Source organism: Taudactylus pleione, unplaced genomic scaffold (genome assembly GCF_031769625.1).
Source record: "Taudactylus pleione unplaced genomic scaffold, aTauple2 ptg000093l, whole genome shotgun sequence".
In the NCBI taxonomy this organism is placed as follows: domain Eukaryota; kingdom Metazoa; phylum Chordata; class Amphibia; order Anura; family Myobatrachidae; genus Taudactylus; species Taudactylus pleione.
This window is the reverse complement of record NW_028284495.1, coordinates 26751110-26777115: the sequence shown is the minus strand read 5'-3', so window position 1 is coordinate 26777115 and position 26006 is coordinate 26751110. Positions and strand designations below refer to the sequence as shown.

At 46.1% G+C, this 26006-nt stretch overlaps 1 protein-coding gene across 1 annotated transcript in view; it reads left to right on the top strand.

Annotated features, from left to right (window-relative positions):
- THOC1 (THO complex subunit 1) overlaps positions 1 to 25670 on the top strand; it is a 45396-nt gene extending 19726 nt beyond the window's left edge. The window contains exons 11-21 of the mRNA XM_088469797.1: positions 6505 to 6636; positions 6797 to 6897; positions 10510 to 10576; positions 10663 to 10713; positions 12332 to 12402; positions 12537 to 12632; positions 13368 to 13433; positions 14460 to 14543; positions 16949 to 17096; positions 24423 to 24507; positions 25187 to 25670. Of these exons, the coding sequence (XP_088325923.1) occupies positions 6505 to 6636; positions 6797 to 6897; positions 10510 to 10576; positions 10663 to 10713; positions 12332 to 12402; positions 12537 to 12632; positions 13368 to 13433; positions 14460 to 14543; positions 16949 to 17096; positions 24423 to 24507; positions 25187 to 25482 (1197 nt within the window). The 3' untranslated portion in view covers positions 25483 to 25670. The remainder of the gene's footprint in view (positions 1 to 6504; positions 6637 to 6796; positions 6898 to 10509; positions 10577 to 10662; positions 10714 to 12331; positions 12403 to 12536; positions 12633 to 13367; positions 13434 to 14459; positions 14544 to 16948; positions 17097 to 24422; positions 24508 to 25186) is intronic.
- Positions 25671 to 26006: the final 336 nt, after the last annotated feature.

Here is a 26006-nt window from a genome sequence, read left to right as displayed (position 1 = left end):
GCTGTCCATAGTCAGGAAGTAGTGATGGACAGTGGAAGGGCCCTGAGCGATGTGGTGTCGATAATCGCCAGAAACGTATATATTGGTGTATCGTTAACAACTGCCCAAGTGACTGGCTGCAGAACACTGCAGTGCAAAAGAATCATGACACAATGGGGGGCTATTCAATTCGGCCCGAATTGAATAGCGACGGGAGGGAGCTCCCGAAGTTATCCAATTCAGCATGATGTTTGCTCCAACGGGAAGTAGTTAAGTCAGGGAATCCTGGTTCTCGTGACTAATCCTGGTTGTTTAGTCACGAGAAGCGGCATTCTCCAAATAAAGTGCCGGCCACGAGGCTGTTAGCGCCGCACTAAGCCGGATATCAGCCTCGCAGCCGGCACTTAGTCGGATTTCGCCTCGGACCCTCAGGAGAGTGCAAGGAGAAATCATTACTCCGACTAAACAGCGCTCTGAATTGAATAGATGTGGGAGCTCCCTCCTGGCGCTATTCAATTCACACTGAATGAAATCACCCCCAAAGACTGCATGATGCTATTACTATGTGAGGCAGATTGTATTCCTGACATTTTTGTTGGAAAGAGGCAGGAAAAGTGTGGTTGATGTAAAATATTTAATAATATAGGGCCGAGTTCTGTAACAGTGTAAGCTGAGCCTCCCTGACTACGTAATGTCTTGCAGTACAGAAAGCTGTTTGCAGTGCTGTCCTCCAATGGACTGCAATTCCCACAGTGCATACAGAGAGAAAGCAAACTAGTAAATTGGTGCTGTGTACGCTGCCCTCCCAAAATAGTTATACATCCACACTCATCACTACACTCCGTTATACATCCACACTCATCACTACACTCCGTTATACGTCCACACTCATCACTACACTCCGTTATACGTCCACACTCATCACTACACTCCGTTATACGTCCACACTCATCACTACACTCCGTTATACGTCCACACTCATCACTACACTCCGTTATACGTCCACACTCATCACTACACTCCGTTATACGTCCACACCCATCACTACACTCCGTTATACGTCCACACCCATCACTACACTCCGTTATACGTCCACACTCATCACTACACTCCACGCTGTCAAACACCTTATTAGTCTAATGCCAATAAGATAGCTCATAATGGTAGTCTGGTCTGCTGAGCAGTTGGGTAACAAGCTGAAATTAGAATGACAAGTTGTGAAACAAGATCGATGTGTATATATCTCGTGGTCAAACTATTTATTCAGTCAATATTTCAGATCAATTGTATCGATGTGGGATCAGGTTGATATAGAACAAAAATTGTATTTGATTAATTGATTTCTGATATTCGAATAGCATTGCCCCACCCCCTGCATTACCCCCTTTCCGCAGCCTGCCATGTCAGGTGCTATATCTGTTAGAGTTGGATTGTACAGCTATGCAATGCAGATGTCACATCATGTCGTCAGTATTAGAGATTGAATCTGAAGTTTATTTTATTTAAAAGACCATTTAAACAGCTAAAAGTACTACTTTTACTTACGTCAGTTCCCGTGAGACTCGGCTGGCGCCAAGCATCTTCTTTGCGTCTTAGTAGCAATCGGATGTGACATACACGAGACTGCACTGATTATTTTTTCTTCCTCCACTAACTGGGTACAAGGACAACGCTGGGTATAGCCTGGAGAGGACGGTCTGGGCACCAAAGAGTTAAATACAAATACCCGCAAAGCCCAGGATTCTCTTCTCTATATGCTGCCCCCAGGCAGAGTCCCTTCAGTTTTAAGTTTGCTGTTAGGCAGGAGCTAGGCACCAGGTTTTGAGGGGGCTACTTTAAATGGTCCCCTAAGATTTTATTTTACTTAGTTTGAGTGTGCAGTGGAAGGCATCCTATAGGACGCCCCCCCCACTGCTACTCCACCACTGCAGCACCAACAACTGGGCCAGTGACTTCGACCGCGGTCTCCTCTACGCCGAAGCCGCAGCTGGCGCTCTCCGGCGACAAGGTAAACAGTGGCTCCCTGCGTTACTCCTGGTATTTACTGTCTTTGTCATAATGCCCCAGCTGCCCGTGGTGAGCCACCCTGGATGCAAACTTTTGCAGTCAGTACAGGGGTTGGCTCAGGTATCCACATCCTTTCAACAGATGCTTGATAAGGATAAAGGTCCTAGGCGTAGGCTTGCCCCTCGCAAAAGCTTCACTCCGCTATCTGGCGGAGTTTCGGAGTCTGAAGTCTCTTCTGATGGCGAGGCTAGTCTTCTATTACGTCCAATGTGGAAATGTTTTCTGTTCCTGAGAATGCAATGTCTCCAGTAGACGTAGAGGCTCTTATAGCACACAGAAGCTATCCTTCTGGTGGAAGACTCGAAGCTGCCTCCGAGATTTAAGGCACCTTTCCTTAAGAGATAAAAGAAGACAGTGGCGGAATTTCCGACATCAACACAGCTAGAAGACCTACTAGCGGAGACATGGACTCACCCTAGCAAGCGCTTTCAAATTTCCAATCGTATTGCTACCTTTTACCCTCTCCCTGGAGTCTCCTTCCCTGGTGGATGCCCATATTACTAGGCTGATTAGATCATCCCTCCTACCTATTCCTAACACTGCATCTCTTAAGATCCCATGGACAGGAAGCTGGAAAATTTCCTAAAGACAATTTATGTTAACGCAGGTGCTCTTGCTCGTCCAGCCCTTGCATCAGCTTGGGTGGCTAAAGCTGTTGGCCACTGGGCAGACGTTTTGGAAGGTCTTACCTCGGGTGCACACCGAAGTGAGTTAGTTTCTATGGTAACAAACGTGAGAGAGGCAGCTTCTTATCTCTCCGAAACTGACATAGTTTCGGGGGTTTTAACTTCTAAAATTTCTGCTTCAGTGGTTGCGTCAAGAAGAGCACTCTGGCTGCGCACCTGGAAGGATGGACACGGAATCTAAGAAGGCCCTTGAAGCTCTCCCCTATTCTGGTGATGTTTTGTTTGGTCCAGAATTGGACAAGATGGCGACTACACTAGCAGCTTCTAGGTTTATGTTCTTGCCATCGGTTACCACCCCAAGATCCAGAACTTGTGCGTCTCGTTTCTTTCATCCTCAAGGCAAGTCCAGAGGTCAGCCCTTTCCCAGGAACCAGGTTTCTTCTAAAAACTCTAAGCCCTGAGGTAAGCAACCATGGTCCACTAGACGTCCAGCCGCCAAGCCGGCAGACAAGCCTGCCGCATGATGGGGCGGGCCTCCTTCTGGGGGACCTCTGAGTGGGAGGCCGGCATCGTTTTTCGGCGGTGTGGATGCAGACAACAACAGATGCATGGGTCAGTGGAGTCGTGTCTCAAGGCTATGCCCTCACCTTTCTTCAGCGTCCACCTTCCGGTTCTTCCCCACCAGCCTGCCTACACAGCCAGAAAAAATAAAAGCTCTCGAGGCATCGGTTCGCTCTCTCTTAGCCTCAGGGGTCATCATTCCAGTTCCCCCATCCCAGAGAGGGGTAGGTTTTTACGCCAATCTTTTTCTGGTTCAGAATCTGGGACGGCTCCTTCCTACCCTTTCTCAACTTGAAACATCTGAACAAGTTTCTTCGGGTTCCCGAATTCCGAATGGAGTCCCTTCGGTCCATCATTCTGCATTGGAACTGAGGAGACTATATGGCATCGTTGCATATACAGGATGCATATTTCCATATCCCCTATACGAGATAATTTACTACCAATTTCTCAGGTTTGCTATTAAAACCAGTCACTACCAGATTTAAGCTTTGGTCTGTCCACAGCCCCTCGTGTGTTCACGAAGTTCATGGCAGTGATTGCTGCACACCTGCGCCGACGGGGCGTCAGAATTTTACAATACTTGGACGACTTGCTGCTACTGGCTCAATCTACGACCATTCTCAAAGAACACATCCATCTGACGGTAGAGCTCACACAGTCTCACGGATGGATAATTAATTGGAAGAAGTCCACACTAGCACCGTCCCAGGAGTTGCTCCACCTAGGAGCAGTGTTGGATTCCGGATCTCAGCGAGTACTTGTTCCTCCGGAAAAGATTTTGGCTTTACAGACTAAATTACGGAATTTTCTCAGTCAGCGTCGAGTGTCCATACACTCGTGCATGCAGGATCTAGGGTCGTTGGTCTCAACGTTCGATATGGTGGAGTACGGTCAGTACCACTCACGGCCTCTCCAGCGTATTATTATTCTGAAACGATGGAGCAAGTCTCGCCCAAACTCAAGACTCAGACTGTAATTCTTCCTCAGGTACGTCTCTCCCTGCTGTGGTGGCTCCAGCGCTCACATCTGGACAGGGACACCCATTTTGGATCCAGGACCGGGTCATTCTCACCACCGATGCCAGTCTTCGAGGGTGGGGTGCAGTCACTTGTCACCTTTCATTTCAAGGACGTTGGATGTCAAGAGAGTCCACTGTCTAGCTACATTCTGGAACTGTGTGCTGTGTACAGAGCCCTGTGTCAGGCACAACTCCTCCTTCGGGGATGTCCGGTGAAGTTTCCGTCAGACAATGCCATGGCGGTGGCCTACATAAACCACCAGGGCGGCACTCGAAGTCCAGGAGCCATGCTGGAAGTCGGCCAAATTCTTCATTGAGCAGAGCATCATCTTCCGGCACTGCCCACCTTATTCATCCCGGGCGTCCAAAATTGGGAAGCAGACCTCCTAAGTTGGCAGGACGTCCATGCAGGTGAGTGGGCACTGCATCCAGACGTCTTCCCACTATTGGTTTGTTGTGTGGGCCTACCGGACATCGACTTCATTGCATCTCACTACAACAACCATCAACTTCCTCGGTATTGCTCCCGCACCAGGGATCCGAACACTCTCCTGGTGGATGTGCTAACTGTTCCTTGGACCTTCCGTCTGACTTATGTCTTTCTCCCGATATCGATGATTCCTCGGGTCCACCGCAAATTCAAGCGGGAAGGAGGCACTCTGATCCGGTGGCTCCGGATTGGCATCAACGTGTGTGGTATGCAGATCTCCTGGGCCTCTCCGTAGACGCCCCTCTACAGCTACGACTGGATTTGCTCTCTCGGGGTCCATGTTTCCATCTTGACCTTGGCAGACTCGCTTTGATGGGGTGGCTCTTGAGACATCCATCCTAAGAGCAAAGGGATTCTCTAGAAGAGTGGTTAGGATGCTATAGGCTAGAAAGCCTTCTTTGGCGCGTGTTTATCACAGGATTTGGGGTACCTACTTTGCCTGGTGTTCAACCAGGGGTCTTAATCCCAGGTCTTTTCGTCTTACCCAGATCCTTTCTTTTCTACAGACAGGTCTGGACTTGGGCCTACAGCTCTCGTCCTTGAAGGTCCAGGTTTCAGCCTTGTCTGTCCTCTTCCAAAGGAAGCCACCATTCGTGTCTCCTGTGGCTCTTTGGGACCTTTCTTTGGTTTTCCGAGCCTTGCAGGTAGCTCCCTTTGAGCCATTACAGTCGGTGGATTTGCGCTGACTCACGTGGAAGATGGTTTTTCTACTGGCCATCGCATCTACCCAGCAGTTATTGGATTTGAGCGCTCTTTCTTGTCGCTCCCCATTTCCATCCTGATAGGGCTGTGCTACGGACACGCCTGAGCTACCTTCCTAAAGTGGTATCCCGTTTCCACATTAATCAGGAGATTGTTGTTCCTTCATTCCAGCTTATGGATTCTGGTCATCTGCTCATACCTTCATCAGGTTTTATGTATTGGATACCTTTGCGTCCTCGGACGCCGCATTCGTGCGTTCTATGCTCACTGCAGCTCAGGAGTGTCCCTGCCCATAGGGGACAGCTTTAGGAGGTCCCAGAGTCATCCCTGTGCCCCCTAGTGGAGGAAAAAGAAAAGGAGACTTATGTCTTACCTGTTAAGTCTTTTTCTTCAACTCCATAGGGGGCACAGGGTGCCTGCTCTGGCAGACCTGTCTGCCAGAGGGTGTTTTCTTGGTGACCGGTCTGGCTGTACTTTTCATGGCATGTATGGTTCTGTATGTATGCTGACCTTCCTTCTCTGCCTCGCTCCTGCCGTGGGCTTGCAAACTAAACGGCGTTCCCAGTGGCTGGCGGTGGAGTATAGAGGAGAGTAGCCTGTGCTTTGTGGGTATTTGTATTTAACCGTTTGGTGCCTAGACTCTCCTCTCCAGGCTATACCCAGCGTTATCCCTATGCCCCTTATGGAGTTGAAGAAAAAGACTTAACAGGTAAGACATAAGTCTCATTTTTGATATGCACCACTTGTATATCTGTGTGTGACCGAATCTGTATATAAAGCGCTAAGTGCAAGCAGAGTTGCGCGGGACCTGGCGTTCCGAGAAGGGCTGTTCGGCACGACTGCAGCAATAGTCTATGAGGACACATCTGTGTATACTAGTAACTGGTAAGGCGGAATAGTTCATTGCTGCTCAGTTACTCTAAAGCCACGGAAGATTTTGTTTGGGTTTCTGTCTGTGTCACAAACCATTCTCCGTTGCTTGGGTATCTGTGTAATAGCGTTATTTCAAAGATTATAGTCCAGTTTGAGTTTTAAATAAGAGTTTCTCCATTCTCTAGTTCTCCGATGAAGTACTGACCGTATTTAAGAGCTACAAGCTGGATGATACACAGGCATCACGGAAAAAAATTGAAGAGCTGAAATCTGGAGGGGAACATGTATACTTTGCAAAGTTCCTGACAAGTGAGAAGGTGATGCCTAATTACATATCCCCACTAAAGCTTTACCATAGGGTTATGTTTAGATCAAACAACTTGTATTCCTGCTTCATTGTCTGAGTCACACCACATTTGTGTCATTTCACTGCTTACATAAACTATAAATGTATGTTTGTTTTTGTTTACTTATTAGTTAATGGACTTACAGCTAAGCGACAGCAACTTTCGCCGCCATATTTTGTTGCAGTACCTTATATTGTTCCAGTACTTGAAAGGTCAAGTTAAATTTAAAAGGTAATCTTTATATTGGTAGCCAATATTATTATTATTATTATTAGCCACAAGGGTTCAGCAGCACATTACAAAGTACATAAAAGAAATGAGCGTACAAGAGAACAGTGACTTACAGTACAAAACAATGCAGGACAAGGACATGGTTTATAAACATTGCTGCATTAACGATCATAACTCTGAAATAAGCAGCAGAGCGTTGGGTATCTGTATGTGTCATATATACCAGCTAAGTGTATATAACCCTATGGCCACATACTACTTATCCCACTCCCTGCAATTTCTGTGTGATATGTTTTGTTTAAAGTGCATATGAAATGTATTGCTGGATTAGTACACCTGGTATATAAACAAGCAGGAATATACATAATCTTTAAAAAATGTTTTCCCAATGTTAATAATAGAAAATGTGTGTCTAATAGTAAGATACCTACACCTGGTGTGTTTTTGTGTGCTGGGAATTGTAGAATGCAGCACTGGGAACTCCATACAAAGTTTGCATGAACCCTCCAGGAGCAAGTGGGTGACTGGGGAACGGCAGTATTTAGGCTGCTGGAACCCAGTTCCCCACATGGGCAGTAGAGGAACCCTTTCATTAATACTGAAGAGTTTCTAATTAATCTTGAGGCTCCGGGAGAGCAGGCACCCTAGCCGACCTAGCTGTTTGGCGAACTGGGAAGCAAGGTAACAAGGCAAGCAAGAGCCGTCACAGAGGCAATAAGCAACTGGTCCATATTCCAAAATACTACAGATTTTTAAAATGCCCCCAAATGTGGGAACGAGTACCAAGGTTATCGCCATTATCGCCAACACAGGTAAGTGGTTTCCCTATCATTTGGCCGGTAGATACGGAGTCGCTCTATCGGAGAAGGGTTACGGAAGGAGGGGACAGCAGGAAGGGAGGAGCATACAAGTTTCGAAGGAGGGTCTAGTCAAAGAGCTTCTGCTGCAGCTACACACACTGCCCAAAAGCAAGCGGTTACTACTGGAGGCCAAGTAGCACCACCAGTAGGAATGCTCCATAACAATAGGCTACTCATAGTAACAGGAACTTCGACAATTCTTTAAAAGAAGATTTAACATACTGTACTAAGCAATGTGATAATTACATGCGGCTTTTCTCGTAGACCAACTCAGCATATCAGAGTTACTCAGGAGAGAGACACACCAGATGCATTACTTCAGCCACATGAACATGGAGCAGCTCAAAGCCAAATGGCAGGAAATGGGAATTAACATCTCTTCGTCAGCATTCATTAAGATGACTGAGACACTAGGGAGATGCACAGAAAGAATCTCGGAGGACAGTTACCATACCTAATGTAAAACGCCACCTTCAGTAGAAACCTGCAAATCACCCCCAAAAGCTAACTACGTCACATGTAAATTGGTCTTTCCCCCAGTTGAAATTATTTGCTTTGAAGTTTGCTAAGGATGCAGCTTGCGGCTTTAGGAGATTAAGCATCTGCAGGGGAATAAATGTTTGGTCTTCACTCTGGAAAAAAATAGGTGGTAACACAACTGTTCCCAGAGGGCTGCAAGTTGACAGCTGCTGAACCCAGATTGGCATTTTTTGGCTTTACTGACTTTGAGGTTGGTGTTGGGGCATTGATGGACCTTTGTGGAAATTTAGGATGACTGAAAACTCCATGATTGTTCTAAGAGGGATTGGGTGAAATACTTGGTCCCCTCACTATAAGCAGGAGCAGTGGAGGGCTATTTTGGATTGGATACCAAGAAAACTGTGCAGACTAGAAGATATTTAAAGGGACCCACCTTAAACATTTTGTCATTACAATGAGATGTAGCTGCAAAGTTTTTGGAACTTGTCCGAGTGTTGCATCATCACTCATGAGAAGTTTGACCATCAGATGTGGCAGTTCCTGTTGAGATAGATGGACAGGCAGACCCCACAGCTTGTGATTGGTATGAGGTAATGAACTTGATTTGCCAAGAGCTGTTTTATTGTTAATGTGCACCAGACATTAAGGAAAGGGTGCTGACTGGGAGTCTGATTGGAAAACTGGTATTTGACTGCCCTTCCACACTGGCAGCCAGCCCCTAAGGACTGCATGGTCAGGGGGAACACCCCTCTTCTGACACACAACCAATTAATGGTGACTACTATGCAAACGTCCTGAAGACCCATTTGTGTGGAGCCATGAGGAAGAAGAGACCACATTTGCTGAAGAAACAATGCTTTTTGCTCCAATACAATGCCTGACCACATGTTGCTGCTGTTGCATTGGCAGCACTGACTGACATTAATGGCACAGCACCGGAACACCATCTATACAGCCTGGACTTAGCGCCCTGTCATTTCTGGGCATTCCCAACCCTGAAAAAACAATTGCGCGGAAAGATGTTCTCAACAGATGATGAAGTGAAAAATGCCACAGCTGCAACACTAAGTGATGCAAAACAGTCTCCTGTACGTCTTTGAATCGTTGTTGAAACGCTGCAAAAAATGTATTGAATGTGAAGGACGCTACTTGGAAAAGGAAAAATGTTCAGATCCCATGGAATCATCTAAATCTGAATAAATAAATCAGTATCATTACTATTCAATTAGCCCTAGTACCAATGTAGACGGATGATTCTAGTGATCTACCACACTGCTCTGTTCCTGCAAGCTTACGGATACCACATAAACCCATTCTAGAGAGAAAGTGTTATGGCTGCGGGTGGATCTGTCACCTAAGGATGACCCCAGACTTCTGAGATAAGTGTTCCTACCCCAGCCAGCTGAGTGGAGTGTGGCATTGAAATAATTGTCTTATTGTAGAGTCACTTGAATGGCAAAAAGGCCACATCCAAGTGGGAGATCTGCAGGAAGAAGAGCTGAGAGACTCGGTACCTCAACCACTGTCAGACCTCCCTGCAGAAAATTCAGTCACTACATAGGATAGACGAGTGTCCAATGTCAGAGGTGCAGCACACTGGGGTGAGGATGCGTTAGACTAAAATCTGAGATGGCAGAGACTGGCCCCAGCCCACAACCCAACCACAGGTGCCATCATTCTTAGACACTGCAGGATATCGCAGACCATTTTTACTTAACTTTGGTAGCATAACCAAGCCCCTGACAAACCTCGCCAAAACTAACACACAAGCAAGGAAAGTATCACAGCAATGTGACTGTGCTGTCCTTGCAGGAGGTGCTGAATCCCCTGGGTATAAGAGAGACCGAGGAAGTCACATTGTGGGAGACAGTCCTACTAATGACCCACATGGATGGGGTTCCCTTACACCTCCGTGCAGGACAAATATCATTTAAAGTGCTTATAGCATTGTATATCAGCTGCAGTACTTCTACATTATAATACATAACTCATTCATACATTACGGAGTTATTTGTGAGCAATCAATTTCACGATTTCTAGAGATCCTGTTCTGTTCCTGCAAGATTCCTGTACCTGCTGTATTCTTGTGACTTATAGATAATAGACTCATCCATTGTCCTGCTGAGTCAGTGCTCTGCATGTCGACCAGTAGCTCCGATCCAAATTAAGCGGTCTGGAGGACAACTCTTGTGCACAGTACTGCATAAAGCTTTATATGCATTATAGAAAAACTGCTCACATTTGTGTATGGAATTTTTTATATGTATTTCAGCTCTAATTATGTCCTACAAGATGAGCAGTCTACCTGGATTGAGGATACCACCAAACAGGTCCATCAGGTTTGTACACACGCAAAAGGTTACTGTATTGTACTTATATTAATCTGTGAGACCCAAGATAGACCCTCTTCTTTTCTTTATTGTAGTTACTTTGTGAAACACCTCCCACTGGAGACAAGTTTTCGAAAATGGTGGAGGTAAGTCTTATTGCATAGCACATTATTAGTGTAAATCAGGCATGTCAAACTCAAAATACCAACCGGGCCGAATATTCAAGGTCTATGAGTGTGTGGACCGCAACAAAAAAAAAGTCTTATATGCAATTTTGAAAGGTTTATTATTAATAAAAACCAATTCAGTGCCCCCTGTAGTAGTGCCCCTTATGCAATTCTACCCTGTATTTCAGCCCCTTTTGCAATGCCCCCTAAATTTGCGCCCCTTATGCATTGCCCTAGTAGTGCCCAGTATGCAGTGCCCCAGTACTGCTCCTTATGTTGTGCTCTCAGTAATGTCCTTAGTGCCCCTTATGTTGTGCCCCCAGTAATGCCCCTTAAGTTGTGCCCCCAGTAATGCCCCTTATGTTGTACCCCCAGTAATGCCCCTTATGTTGTACCCCCAGTAATGCCCCTTATGTTGTACCCCCAGTAAAGCCCCTTATGTTGTACCCCCAGTAAAGCCCCTTATGTTGTACCCCCAGTAAAGCCCCTTATGTTGTACCCCCAGTAAAGCCCCTTATGTTGTACCCCCAGTAATGCCCCTTATGTTGTACCCCCAGTAAAGCCCCTTATGTTGTACCCCCAGTAATGCCCCTTATGTTGTACCCCCAGTAAAGCCCCTTATGTTGTACCCCCAGTAATGCCCCTTATGTTGTACCCCCAGTAATGCCCCTTATGTTGTACCCCCAGTAATGCCCCTTATGTTGTACCCCCAGTAAAGCCCCTTATGTTGTACCCCCAGTAATGCCCCTTATGTTGTACCCCCAGTAATGCCCCTTATGTTGTACCCCCAGTAATGCCCCTTATGTTGTACCCCCAGTAATGCCCCTTATGTTGTACCCCCAGTAATGCCCCTTATGTTGTACCCCCAGTAATGCCCCTTATGTTGTACCCCCAGTAATGCCCCTTATGTTGTACCCCCAGTAAAGCCCCTTATGTTGTACCCCCAGTAATACTCCTATATGCAGAGCCCCCAGTAATGCCCCTTTATGCAGAGCCCCCAGTAATTCCCTTAGTAGTGCCCCCAGTAATGCCCCTTTATGCTATGCAAAGCCCCCAGTAATTCCCTTAGTAGTGCCCCCATTAATGCCCCCTTAGTAGTGCCCCCAGTAATGCCCCTTTATGCAGAGCCCCCAGTAATGCCCCTTATGCAGAGCCCCCAGTAATGCCCTTAGTAATGCCCCTTTATGCAGAGACCCCAGTAATGCCCCTTATTCTGTGCCCCCAGTAATGCCCCTTATGCTGTGCCCCCTCCCAGTATAGAACAGGCCTAACTAGATCCAGCAGGGCAGGCACCTCACATAGCGAGTGACGTGGGTTGACGTCATGACGTCATCCGCGAACTGCATCTCTGAGAATGCTGGCCTCTGAAGCGGTCAGAGGCTTCTCTGATTGCTTCAGATACCAGCGTTCCAGCACAAATATTGTGGCCCAGTTGAGCTCCGATCGCGGCAGGGGTGACAGGGCCGCATAATATATGTATTTGGGCCCACATGGTTGGGCCACGTAAATAGCTTCTTTGGGCCGCAAATTTGACATCCCTGGTGTAAATGGATGGACCACATCACTGGACTTAACCTTGTGAAACCTTATTTTTCAGCATATACTTAACACAGAAGAAAACTGGAATTCATGGAAAAATGAGGGCTGTCCCAGTTTTGTGAAAGAAAGGTAAGTGCTTTTGCATACTTTTACTAATGAATAGCAGGTTCAGTGTTCATTTCTTGTACAGAATAAACCATGCAAACCTCTATAGGTTATACTGAGTTTATGCACATTTGCTTATATCTTTTGTTTTAATGTAGACAACCTGACAATAAACCACTGAAAGTAGCAAGGAAACGACAAGCCCCTGAGGACTTTCTGGGCAAAGGGGCAAACAAAAAGATCTTAATGGGAAAGTAAGATATTTATACTCTGTTTTGTACTCTAGATCTGTGTGTCTTATACCTTGCACCTTATGCAGTATATTGCCTGTATGCTCTATGTAATGCTTCCTTTACTAATCTTCCTGTTTGTTAAATATTGTCTGTCCCATAATGTTTTACTTTGCTACTCTTTTTCTTGTCCTTTCCAATACATTTTAGTCTATTTTCATTAATATTGCTGATCTCTGTAGCAGTATGTATGGAGCAGAGGTTACATGTGGATTTGTTAAGCTGCCCATCCACTAGGCGATTAAACCTAGCGATTGAGCGATAACAACCGTCGTTATCGCTCAATTGATTTGTAATCGGCCGCAAATCGGGCAGTAAAATGTTAAAAACGTCCAGCGATGCGCGTGCCCGCTGGTCGTTTTTAACATCTATCATCGCCCGAACGTGACGGTCAACTTGCCATGTTTGGGGATGATTGATCTGCATACACTGGACGTCTGAACGTTCAGTGTATGGACTTCACCCCTAGGGGGACGACGGCGCAATTACTATGTCGTAATCGTGCTGTCGTCCCCGCATCTAGTAGTGGATGGGCAGCATAAATGTGTCTGTTTCTAGATGAGCCTAAAGTGCTCTTTTTGGACTTAAATATGGTACTGGAAGTGTCTGTTTTCCTGTTGCTGATGCTAGTTGTGCTCATTTTACCCAACCAAGATGGATAGATTGCCTGTTTTTATAACTTGAATTTTGTCTTTTCAGTGAAGAGTTAACACGGCTGTGGAATCTATGTCCTGACAACATAGAAGCATGCAAATCTGAGACCAGGTGAGCTGGGACACACTGCTAACTTTCTTCCTATCTTTGTGGTGTATCACATTGACCTAGTGCTCCTAAGACCTTCCTTACCGGGACATTGTTGCAGACATTGTAGTAGACATGGTACTGTATGTGGAGTCCACATACTGCATTGATCTCCTGTGATTAGTAAAGATTACTCATTTCAGGAAGAGGTAAATTGTGAGGAATTAAGGAGGGATTTGTAGAAAAAGTGTATAGTAAAAAGAAGTCTAAAGGTGCGTACACACGGGACATTTTTTTTTAAAGATTGGTCGTTAACGATATTGTTCAGTCGTTCAAAAAATCGTTCAGTTTCTGGGCCAAAACGATGAACGACAACTACCAATATAGTTGGTAGTTATCGATCTTCACCCGAATCTCCTGTCCAACCTGACGATATTGTCAGGTTGAACATGTTCGGCGATGAGGGAGGGAGCCCGGCACTGAACGTAATCGTTATTGATTTCGTCCTGTGTGTCCCCGGCAGGGGTGTGGCCAGTGTTGTTAACAACACTGAGCACACCCCTGCCGGGGACACACAGGACGATTTCGTTCAGAGAGAAAATCGTCAATTCAGAAGAGTAAGGGTGTATACCAAACTTGGGGGTTTATGCACTACGCCTTGGATGGATATATAGTACCAACCAATCAGCTCCTAACTGTTATTCTTCAAATACATAGCCTGTAAAGAGACAGTTACTGTAGGAGCTGGTTGGTTTGTACTTTATCTCCAGTGCGTATGCACTTGCCGCATGCCGAGTCCTGTCGCCTGGAACGTCGGGCTGGGTACACATGGTCTGATGTGTACCCAGTTTTTGTCCTTTACAGTAGGATAAAAAATGTCTTTGTTGCTACTGCAGTTCTCTTAAAAAGCAAAATGATGCGAGAAGTCAAAATAGACAGGGGATTGCTGAAGGGATATGGGCTCTCTAATTGGATTAAATTACACACTTTATAAGGATCCACCACTTCAAGACCTAACCTTGTCTTTTACCTATTGTATGTATGTTGTAGGGAGTTTATGCCTACATTGGAACAATTCTTTGAAGAAGCAATTGAACAAGCGGTTCCTGAAAACATGGTTGAAAAGGAATACAAGTACGTTACTTGTTATGTTGTGTATATATTCATGGCAAAAGCTGCGTAAAACAACCACATGACAGCTAAACATTTTATCCTTGGTCACAGAATCTAATACCAGAGTTAGAAATTTCCTAAGTACAAAATGCTTCCTTACCAAGTAACTAGGGGTAAATTTACTAAAGTGAGCGTTTTTAGAAGTGAGTTTTAGAAGAGATGTTGCCCATAGCAACCAATCAGATTCTAGCTATTATCTTCTAGAAGGTGCTAGTTAAATGTTAAGTAGAATATGATTGGTTGCTATGGGCAACATCTCTTCTAAAACTCACTTCTAAAAACTCTCACTTTAGTAAATTTAGCCCCTACAATCCAGGTCAGGACTACACTTGATGCTGATATCTACCATTTCCTCCTTTTATATACAATAATGATTCATGGTGTAGACTCTACATTTCATATTAACCCAGGATATTACTTTATCATCTTTTTGCCCACAGTCGGGACGTAGCAAAGAGAAAAATGATGCATTCTCTGGATTTAGAAGATGGTTGCTGTGTATTTAACTCAGACAAAGGAGGAGAGATGGCTCAAACCTTAGAGATATATAAATGGGTAAGTTGCTGATAGCAACCAATCAGCTTCTAACTGTCTTAGACTGTGCTAGATAAATTATAGATAGAAGTTGATTGGTTGTTATGGGCAACTTTCTCTTTCATCCATGGGGGACACTGGGTATAGTAGGTGCTGGAGGAGTCTGGGGTCTAACAGTATAACAGTATAGGCTCCTATCTTTTTATACCCCTACTCCCTGCCTCCACATTTTTATGAGCTGCCATAGCGGCTTACCTTTTATATAATTGTTATACTTTCAGGACAGGCTGCTGAGCTTCCCCCACCCCAACCCTCCTAGCCTAACAGCACCCTTCTATTTAACCAGTGCTTTCGGTGGTGATGAGGTTCCATTCCTTTAAATCCTGGCTTTTTGGTGGTAAAGCTCCACAGCTAGGCGCGTTTCAAGGCCTGGGCTATATCATGATGGTGTCTACCATTAAATGAGGACAGTGCATTTCTTTAGAGAACACTTTGTGCTGATAGCAAGGTCTTGTTCCAAGTTCCATTAGAACATTGTCATCAGCATAAGCCAGAGACCAAAAAGGTTGGGTGCATCAAACAGACTGTTGCCAGGTGGATTACTGCCCAGGCTTGTGTATAGAGAGCCTGTTCCTCAGAATGCTGGGACACATCACACCAACTTGGGCACCGGGGCACTTATGCCGAGCATCTGTGCCAGGCTGCCTCCTGATTTCTGGTATACATTCATAATATAATTATTCAATTTTACAGATTCATTCGTTTTGCATCCAATTACCGGGTTTTGAACATAAACTCCTTTTACTGACAACCTAAGGATGTCTCGAGTGTATCCATTTTGCCCCATAAGATGAGAAATATGTGATTTTGTTCTTGTGGCAAATCCTTTTCTCTGAGTACTTTTTTGATTTTGTTAACCCCTTCACTGCTAAGAAAGTGTGTTACTCATCCTAAGCACTGTAGGGATTCAAATTGAAAGGGAGGACCTAAAATTTGCTTGGACCTGGGAGGGAGGAGCGATGAGGTCATTATGCACTATCCCATACAGCATAAACTTTGGAGACATTTTTACAGTTAGGCAGTAGGGATAAGTGCTTTAAAAGTGCTCTATCTCCGCTATCCTGACAGTAAGGGTTACCCTGGTTTGCAATAGGTGATTCCACTGTTTGAAATAATGTGACCCATGAAAATGTATTATCTGGTGATCATGTGCACTCACCAGATAACTCCCCTGACTTCCTGTTTTCCATAAACTCAGGGAAACCCTTATTTAGAGAATCCCCTCTTCAAATGATGTGATCCCTTAGTGGTTATTGGGGCAGATGTATGAAGATATGGAAAGTGATAAAGTGCAGAGTGATAAATGACCAACCAATCCGTTCCCACCTCTCATTTTTCAAACACAGCCTGTAACATGACAGTTGTGAGCTGATTGGTTGGTTGTTTATCACTCTGCACTTTATCACTTTCCAGAGCTTTATACATCTGCCCCATTGTCTGCTGCTCACCATACAATATCAATCTGCAACTATACTAGCAGAGCATGCGAATGGCTTTTAACATGCATGATTTCCCCTATTGCGGCACCTATCCACTCAGGCACCATGATTTGGAAGAGGAGAGTTTCTTTTTGTACTCTTCCCAGGTCTATCCAGGTTTTTAATTGACTGGTAATGAATAATCCATTAGAGGTTTAGCTTTGTAACATGTAATCATATTACTAATGTCTGTGTTCTGTGTGAACTGCAGAAAAGTTAATGTGAAGTATAAATTACATAAATGCAGTTTTCACTAGCTTACTGTTTCAGTGATAACTAAATGTTCATTTCCAGAGTGGTGAACAACTCTAATTATGGCTGGAGAGCACTAAGGTTATTGGCTCGTAGAAGTCCCCACTTTTTCCAACCTACCAACCAACAGTTTAGGAGTCTACCAGAATACCTAGAGAACATGGTCATCAAGTTAGCAAAGGAATTACCGGTAAGTAAGCCTTTTTCCAACATTGTTTATTTTATATCCCTACAACAAGGATGGACTTCCCTCAAGTAACATTTTCCATGTGTGGGTCAGCCATTTTTTTGGAGCTCAGCTGAGCTTTTTGTTAGGGTTTATTCAGAGGAGTGTTTAATGAGCATTTGTTAAAAATCTGTACATGTTGCCGGAAACGCACGTGGAACAAATCACCCGGGTGAACCCCAGAGCTCAGAATGCTAAACATTGTGTATGCTTGGTATTCCTTCCATGAGGAACTGGTATTGATGATCTCGATGCTATTCACAGGAAATTTATCACATTATGGGGGAGATGTAATATAGCAGCACATATCGTGCACTAACGATTAGATGCATTAACATCTCATCGGCTGGAGCAGGGGAGTGAAAACTCCCCCCTCCGGCGATCCCTGCTAGAGCACACAGCTCATCAGCCTAGTGCTGATGTGCTATGTCTCACTCCCGGCCGGCTCCACTGAAGATGCGCGGAATCTCGTAAGCATCGCGAGATTCCTGCGTGCAGCCCTTGAGCCAGCATCCACCGCTGCCGGGACAGTGCTGTCCCTGCTGTGGGGATACGGCATCGCCAAGCTGTAGCTGTCGATATCGATAGCTGCAGCTGGCAGAACGGTCAGGTGAATTGACCGTTCATACATTTCCCTGCCTATCGGTGCTGCTATCTTGTAGATAGCAGCGCCGATAATGACAGGGGCACATAGTGCCCCTGTCATTTACCGCCCAGACCCCCAATTATACATGGGGGAGAAGCGGTATCAGCTCACATAACGTGCGATGATGCCGCTTCAGTGGTTATTACATCTGCCCCTAGGTCCTCTCTGCAACATGTGCTCCATTTGTGGTATTTCATTAGGGATGCAATCAGCATCCCAACAGTCAGGATGCCGACTGTCAGAATACAGACAGATTACAGAGGTAAGTATTAGGGTAAGGCTGCGGGAGGGGAGGGTAACGGTTATAATACTTACAGAAATCTGTCTGGATTCTGACTGTCTGGATACCGCTGTCTGTATTCTGACCGCTAGGATACCGTACCCAACCCTTTCATTTAATGCGTGAAGACTTGTTAGCTTTTGGATATCTTTCTCACACTACATTAAAGATCTTCTGATGCATTTTGTTATTTCTACTTCAGGGTCCATATCCACAGGATACCTTGGGGTATAGGTGATGATGTCAGGCACGGACACCACAGAGTTAAATTTTCAGCCTCCCAGGATGCACCATGGTCCCTCTCCTATACCCCACCCCCAAGCCAAGGCAATTCAGTTTTCGTGGGTGTCCGGCCAGAGGTCGGATCACATTCACAGAGGAGGCTGTAATAGCCCCAGAAGATTTTTTCAGAGTGCAGCTGTGTCTGCACAAGATGAGCCTTACAGCATGGACAGTCAGTACTGACGTCCATGCTGTCGCTCCTACACCCCGCCGGTACCAGAACGCCGATACCGATCCGGGGATGCTGGTAGATAGCTGGGGTCACAGCTATCGGTGACCCTGGCTACCTGGACTGTGGCCGGATGTACGGGGGACAAGGTAAGCGGCGGGGTCCCGCGGTGGGCACCCGCCGGTAACAGTCCTTTTTGGTCCCCAGGCAGGGGGCCCCCTGGGGACCGGCTGCGCGTGGGGCCAGGTACTGATCATGCGCCTTCCACTAGACCACCAGGGACAGCGGACCGCAGCATGTGCGGTACAGTACGGCGTCCCAGGGGTTAATAGCAGGCCAGGGAAGAACGCCTTCCCTGTCTCACAGCCAGCGTCTCCCCCGCTGCACAGTGCCATTCCACAGCGGTCTGAGCGGGCTGTGTCAGCGCTCCTCCCCCGGGCCCGCCTCCTCTCTGCTCCTCGGTGGCCATTTTCTCTCTGCATGTGCTGGGGATGGCAAACGCTGCTGGAAGCTGATACAGGTGCCATTGCGGTCCAGGTCCCCCGCATACCTCTCCTTCAATTAAGGTCAGTGTATGCAGCACTGTTTCCTACCAGGCTCTAGTCTGTGTAGTTGATCGCAGTGCTTGTAATGCAGGATGTTATCTGTGCATTGTATGTGACTTAAATGCTAGCGCTGTTTGCCTGTACTTTCATTTCTGACTGTCAGCCATTTTCCTATCCCTGTTCTTCTTCTGCTACAGCCCTTGCGGTGCGGTGTTGCAGGGTGTTTATTACCTCACAGTAAACGTGGTTTTTCTGTGTGGGAAGTCACATACGCTCCGTTCACACTCCTCATGTCGGAAAGTGAACGAGGATATCCTCTTCCAGCTATAATGTGCTGATATAATGTGCAGTTAGCGGAGGGATATGTAGACGCTGAGGGTTTATGGAGAGCATGTTGCATTATATATCACGCCCCATTTCTGTCACTGTGCCTGCACAAAAATGGACAGCCCCTTGTGGACAACGCTCCCTGTGTTTCCCCATAGGGGTTATCGCAGCGAGTGGTGGTCTCATCACATGCAGGGATCCCTGGGCAGTTGATGGTACCCCAGTGTATCCTGTTTTTCGCCCCCCCAGGTATCGCAGGAGCCTGTGTGTGAATTTATTGTCCAAATGGTATAGCACCTGATGGACGTTTTACAGGGGGAGTCACCATTTCGGCCTTCTAAACGGCCTTTCGGGTCTCAGACGGCTAAGGATCATGACGTCTGATGACGGTGACATAATTTACTTTTTCAGAAACGAGCCCCTTAGTGCAAAGGAGGCGTAGTCTGGGTCTAAAGTTTATATACCTGGCCTTATACGGGCAGTCCGTGCGGCTTTGGTTATTACATATCCCCCGTGGCTAAATCCAAATATGCCTTCTTTAAGGATAAGGGTGTTGCCACTGTAATTCCTCTATCTGGTCAGGTGGATCATTTAGAATAGGCGTGGAAAATCCGGGTGAGCGGTTCCAGCCTCAAAGACGGTTGACCTTTTGGTGAGGAGTGCTACGTTGCCCTTGCCCTCCAGGTCCTCCTTGAAGGAGGTTACAGATTGCAAGGTGCAAATATATCTAAAATCCAATTATTCCCTTGCTGGAGGGGCGTCCAGGCCGGCTATGGCCGTGTGCTGGGGGGCCAGAGCCATGGAGCGCTGGGTAGGTAACTGGATCTCTGCACACTGTCTCTCCAGCAGAGCAGGTGGATAGTGGCAAATTCTCAGAGACTTAGCCACGTTCATAATGAGACAGTCTTACATATAGCCTGCTCCTTTCCAGAATCTCCTCGGCAGCAGTGGCGGCTCGCCGCTCCCTGTGGTTGCGCTCTTGGAAAGCGGACACAGATTCCGTTTGGAATGCTTTGCCTTTTACGGGACAGGTCCTGTTTGGCCCTCATCTGGACACAATTGTGGCCCCGCAGGCAGTAGCTACGTCTGCGTGTCTGCCATCGGCTACAGTCCCATCGGGGTCTGGGGCTTCGTCTTTTCGTCCCTGTGAGGCCAGGGTAAGTCTAAAATACAGCTTTCCAAGACAGTCAGTAGCCAGGAAATCTGCTCAGCCATTAGAACAGGCTTGGAGTACAAGACGTCCTACTCCCAAGTTGGACTATAAGCCTTCAGCCTCACGGGACGGGCCTCCTCTCAGGGAACCCCAGAGTTGGAGGCCGGTTTCTCCAGTTCGCCCAGTCCTGGTGTCTGACCACCACGGACACCGGGGTAAGGGAAGTATTTTCTTGAAGGTATGTCCTCTCCTCCCGGTAAAGGCCTCCCAGCCGGTTTTCCGTTACAGGTCTTCTGTCAATTCAAGACAAGGCCCAGTAATTTTTGAGGGTGTTACACTCTATGCTCCAGGCAGGAGTTATAGTACCTATTCCTTTGCCCCAAAGGGGAACGGGGTATTACTCCATCCTCTTTCTGGTACAGAAACCCAATGGGTCTTACCAGGACATCCTCAACCTCGAATCCTTCAACAAATTCTTAAGGGTTCCTCGGTTCAGGAGGGGGACCCTGCATTCCATCAGTCAATGGAGTCTGGGAATTTTGTGGTGTCGTTGGGTATATTCAGGGTGACTACCTGAATATCCCTATTTTCTTAGCACACCAGTGTTTTCCTCAGGTTTGCAGTGGTCGATAAGCATTTCCAGTTTCTGGCAATGCCCCTTGGTCTGGCCTCCGCGCCTCACGGTTTACCAGGGTCATGGCACCCCACCTGCGGATGCAGGGGGTCCGCTTGTTACCCTATCCGGGTGACCACCTGTTGTTACCAGGGTCTAAAGAGATACTTCAGTGCCATCTGCAACGGACAATATCTGTGTTGCTACGTTATGGCTGACTAATAAACTGGAAATGGTCCTCTCTGATTCCTCACAGAGGATGCTCCATATCCCAACATCTGAGGATCTTTGTGATTGAGGAAAAGTTCTCTGCATTACAGGCAAAGGTACGCAGTTGCCTGCAGAGTCGCCGAGTGTCTATTCACTCGGCAATGTGGTGTGGGTTGCCCCATAGGATAAAGTCAATAGTGCTTTCCCCGGAGGTTTGTCTCTCTCTGGCCTGGTGGCTGCGGAAAGCTCACCTAAACAAGGGGCACCCCCTTTGGGATTGCGGACAGGGTCCTTCTGATGACGGACGCCAGTATCCATGGCTGGGAAGCAGTGACGGGTCCACACTTGTTCTAGGGCAGGTGGACACCAGCAGATTATGCGCTTCCCATAAACTTCTGAGAATTCTGAGCAGTATTCAAGGTTCTCCAGCATGCAGGACAGGTCCTCCACGGAAATACCGTGCAGGTACAGTCTGACAACGCCATCATGATGGCTTATGTAAACCACCTAGGAGGTTCCCGAAGTCAGACGACACTAACAGTGTTGTCCCGAATTCTGGCTTGGGTGGAAGGCTATATCCCTGCCATCATCGGCAGTGTTCATTCAGGAATCCTCAGATGGAAAGCAGGCTTTCTTAGCCCTCAAGACGTGCATTCAGGGAAATGTACGCTTCATCCGGAGGTGTTCAATCTTCTGGTGAACAAGTGGAGCCTTTCAGAGATGAGACTCTTCTGGTAGACATATGTAGGTCCAGTGGACCTTCCAAGTTGTGTACTTCGTCCCTCCATTATCCCTTCTTCCTCCAGTAATAGCAAGAAGAAGGCACGCTGCTGCTGATAGCTCCAGCGTGGGCCAAACGGCACTATTACTCAGATCTTCGGAGCCTCTCAGTTAACACTCCAAAGCTGTTGCCTCTACGCCCGGACCGGTTGTCTCAGGATCCTGGCTGATACCCGGACCTAGGTTGTCTGTCCTTGACGGTGTGGCGGTGGAGACTGCTCTCTTAAGGTCTAGGGGTTTTCCTGCTCTATAGTTAACAGGGGCTCTATCCATGCTAAGAGCTTGGAAGCTTTTATCTGCAAGAATTTACCATCAGGTATGGCATACTTTCTTTCAGTTGTGTCGCCCTAGAGCAGGGGTCTTCAAACTTGGCCCTCCAGCTGCTGTGGAACTACACATCCCAGCATGCACTGCCACCTTTTTGATATAACAGCATGCTAAAACTATGTGCAGTGCATGCTGGGATGTGTAGTTCCACAGCATCTGGAGGGCCAAGTTTGAAGACCCCTGCCCTAGAGGCTATGCTCCTCGGGTATTCCGGATATCCAGAGTGTTGGCTTTCCTACAGGTGGGCTTAGATAACGGTCTTTGCCTTGCTAACCTGAGGGTGCAGGTTTCTGCCCTGTTAGTATGGTTTCATCGTAGGATTGCTACTCTTCCTGGGGTCCCCGCACCTTTGTGCAAGGTGTACGTTATATTCAGCATCCCTTTGTTCCACCGGTGGCTCCTTGGGATTTGGCTGTGGTCCTTAGGGCTCTCAGGGGACCGCCATTTGATCCACTGGGCTCAGTGGATTTCAAATGACTTACAGCTAGGACTGTATTCCTTCTGGCCATTGATTTGGCCAGTAGGATCGCAGAATGGGGGGCTCTGTCATGTAGACCTCCCTTTTCTCATCTTTCCTAGGAACAGGACAGTGCTTCGCACTTGCCCTGGTTTTTTACCTACAGTGGTGTCTAGTTTCCTCATCAATGAGAAAATTATAGTACCGGCCTTTACTTCCCCAGTCCTGTCTGCTGGTGTGGCCTCCTTGGATGTGGTACTGGCTCTACGAATTTAAGTTGACCGTACCAGTCCATTTAAGAAATCAGACTCTCGGTTTTGTCCTTTCTGGTTTCCATAAAAAGGGTTGGCCTGCCACTACGCTAACTTTGGCAGGATGGATTCACAGGTCTTCCTGTTCCATCCTCTGTTAAAGTTCTTCTACTAGGTCTGTGGGTCTTTCGTGGGAAGCTCGACGTGGCACCTCAGCGGTGATTGGCAGCCACGTGGTCATCTGTCCATATTTTTGTAAGGTATTATGCTTTTGATACCTTCGCCTCTCAGAATGCTTCCTTCGGGCGGCGGATTCTCCTTACAGCACAGGAGCGTCCCCACCCTTAAAGGATACTGCTTTGGGACATCCCCAAGGTATCCTGTGGATACCCTATGGACCCTGAAGTAGAAAATATGAGATATGGTAAGAACTTACCCTTGTTATCTCTATTTCTACGAAGTCCATAGGGTTCCACAGGACTCCCGCCCTGTCGCACCTGTACTGCAGATGGGCTTTGATCTGGTCACCGGTTTCTCCGTCTCCTTCTGGTGAGAATGTGATTCTTGTGTGTTCCAGACTTTCTTCTCTCATTTTGTTCTCCTCCTCCAGCCTATGGCTTGTTACGAAACTGAATTGCCTTGGCTTGAGGGTGGGGTATAGGAGAGGGACCCTGGTGCATCCTGGGAGGCTGAAAATTTAACTCTGTGGTGTCCGTGCCTGACGTCATCACCTATACCCCAAGGTATCCTGTGGAACCTTATGGACTTCGTAGAAATAGAGATAACAAGGGTAAGTTCTTACCATATCTCATATTTTTTCACTGTCTAATTACTTAGTTGATAATAAGGTATTCACAATTCTTTGTTAATGGTTGAAAACCATTTCAACTTAGCAGCACAAAGGGTTGACTGCTTCTGAATCATTTTTCAACAAGGTTCTATTTGATAGTAAGTAATAGTTACCAGGAAATAATGAGAAGTCCAGTGATCATTTTGTTGTTTTGCATACCCCTGAGGACAAGTTCATGTGATAGAATAAGTTTGCATAATCAGTATATGAATTCTGTATAATCTCCCCATCTCATATGAGACAAAGAAGGCTGCTGTCCCTCATCTGTGGAAGTTATAGACTGGTAATATCCTAGGCACCACATTTTGGTTTTCTGATAGGAGCTGCCATTTAGAACATATGTACATATTGTATATCTACACTAGTTTTCATCATAATAATCCACTTCTTATGTTATTAGCCCCCATCAGAGGAAATAAAAACCGAAGACGAGGTGGAAGAGGATGATGAAGATAATGAATCTTTACTAAAGGAAAACACTGAAAGTAAGAATTTGTGCACTTATTGGTTGTAGATATATTTAGTTACCCCATTATTGTCCTCCTTAATTTTCCATGATGGCTAAAGCAAGCAGTGTCCACATGTTCTAGATTGTAATAGGTCATTCTACATTCAAATATCATTGTTTCGGAATAAAACATGAAAAACACACTGAGGGATATGTATGGAAAGTGGCAAACATTTGTCTTTTTTTAATTTGGCAACACAAATCAATCTCTCATCATTGCCCATGTTTTAAGTTGCATTCGACCTTATTGTATAGCACTGATGAATATGTTTGTCCTTCAGAAATAAAGGATAACATCAATAGGAAATCTAGTAATAATACAGTTGGGAGATAAATGTATACTGCACCTTTGTGATTCACTTTGATGCACAATATTTATGATTTATAGTCACAACTTCCCCCATGCACCACATTGTGACCATATTCACGGACTATCATTGAAGACATTATGTAATAATGAATGTTATTTGTCTTAGGTCCTAAAACATTGATTCACAAATTAGTGTTCATCGTCGCTCTATTCTTGGGAATACATATAAAAATATATATAGGGTTCTTTTCGCTTTTAATACATTTTTCTTTAATGTAAAATTGATCTGTAGATGAACCATTTTTAAAGTAAAACCTAAAACCATACACCTTGCGTAATATTCCAGGTCCAGAAATCCTGCAACAGAAGCCAGTCACTGGTGAACTGATTGAGTCACTTGCCAGCAAACTGGGAGAGCACTGGAAGATACTGGCCCCTCACTTAGAGATAAAAGACTTAAACATTAAAACGATTGAATCTGACAGCGAGGATGTGAAGATGAGGGCCAAACTTCTGTTAGTGGCTTGGCAAGATCAAGAGGGAGCTCACGCAACTGCTGAGCATCTGATAGCCGCTTTGAATCAAGCTCAGCTTGGCGAGCTTGCAGAAAACTTTACCATTGACCCTGAAATCGTGACTTAAGACCACTTGGATCTGCATGTTATAAGGCGACTGAAGGGAATTTAGGCAATTCCTCACTGGTAACACAATGCAGTGTTCTTGCTTCAGGCCGTGTAGATTATTTTGTAGAATTTTATTTTTTTTTGTTTGTTTTTTAATGAAAGTACTGTTCATGGGTTGATATGGATATAATAAAGAATCTTCCCACATTTGTCATCTTCTATATTTTAGTCTTCGAATGTGTTTTTCTTCTTCGGTGTCCATAGGGTCCACAGGAATTACCTTGGGGTATGTGGTTGGAGTGATCCAGGCACCAAACAGTTACAAGCTTTAGCTCCCAGGATGCACTGGGTCCTCCTTCATATATACCCCACCCCTGGCTACAGGCATTGTTTTTTGTTTAGTGCACCTGGTGAACAGGGGACTGCTTCAGCAGTCCTAAGCAAGTTTTTTTTTTTTGCCCTATGAGTAAGCAGCACTATGCATCCGAATGGACGCCCGTGCTGCTGCTCCGTCTACCCTCGCCGGCGCCACAACACCAGTGA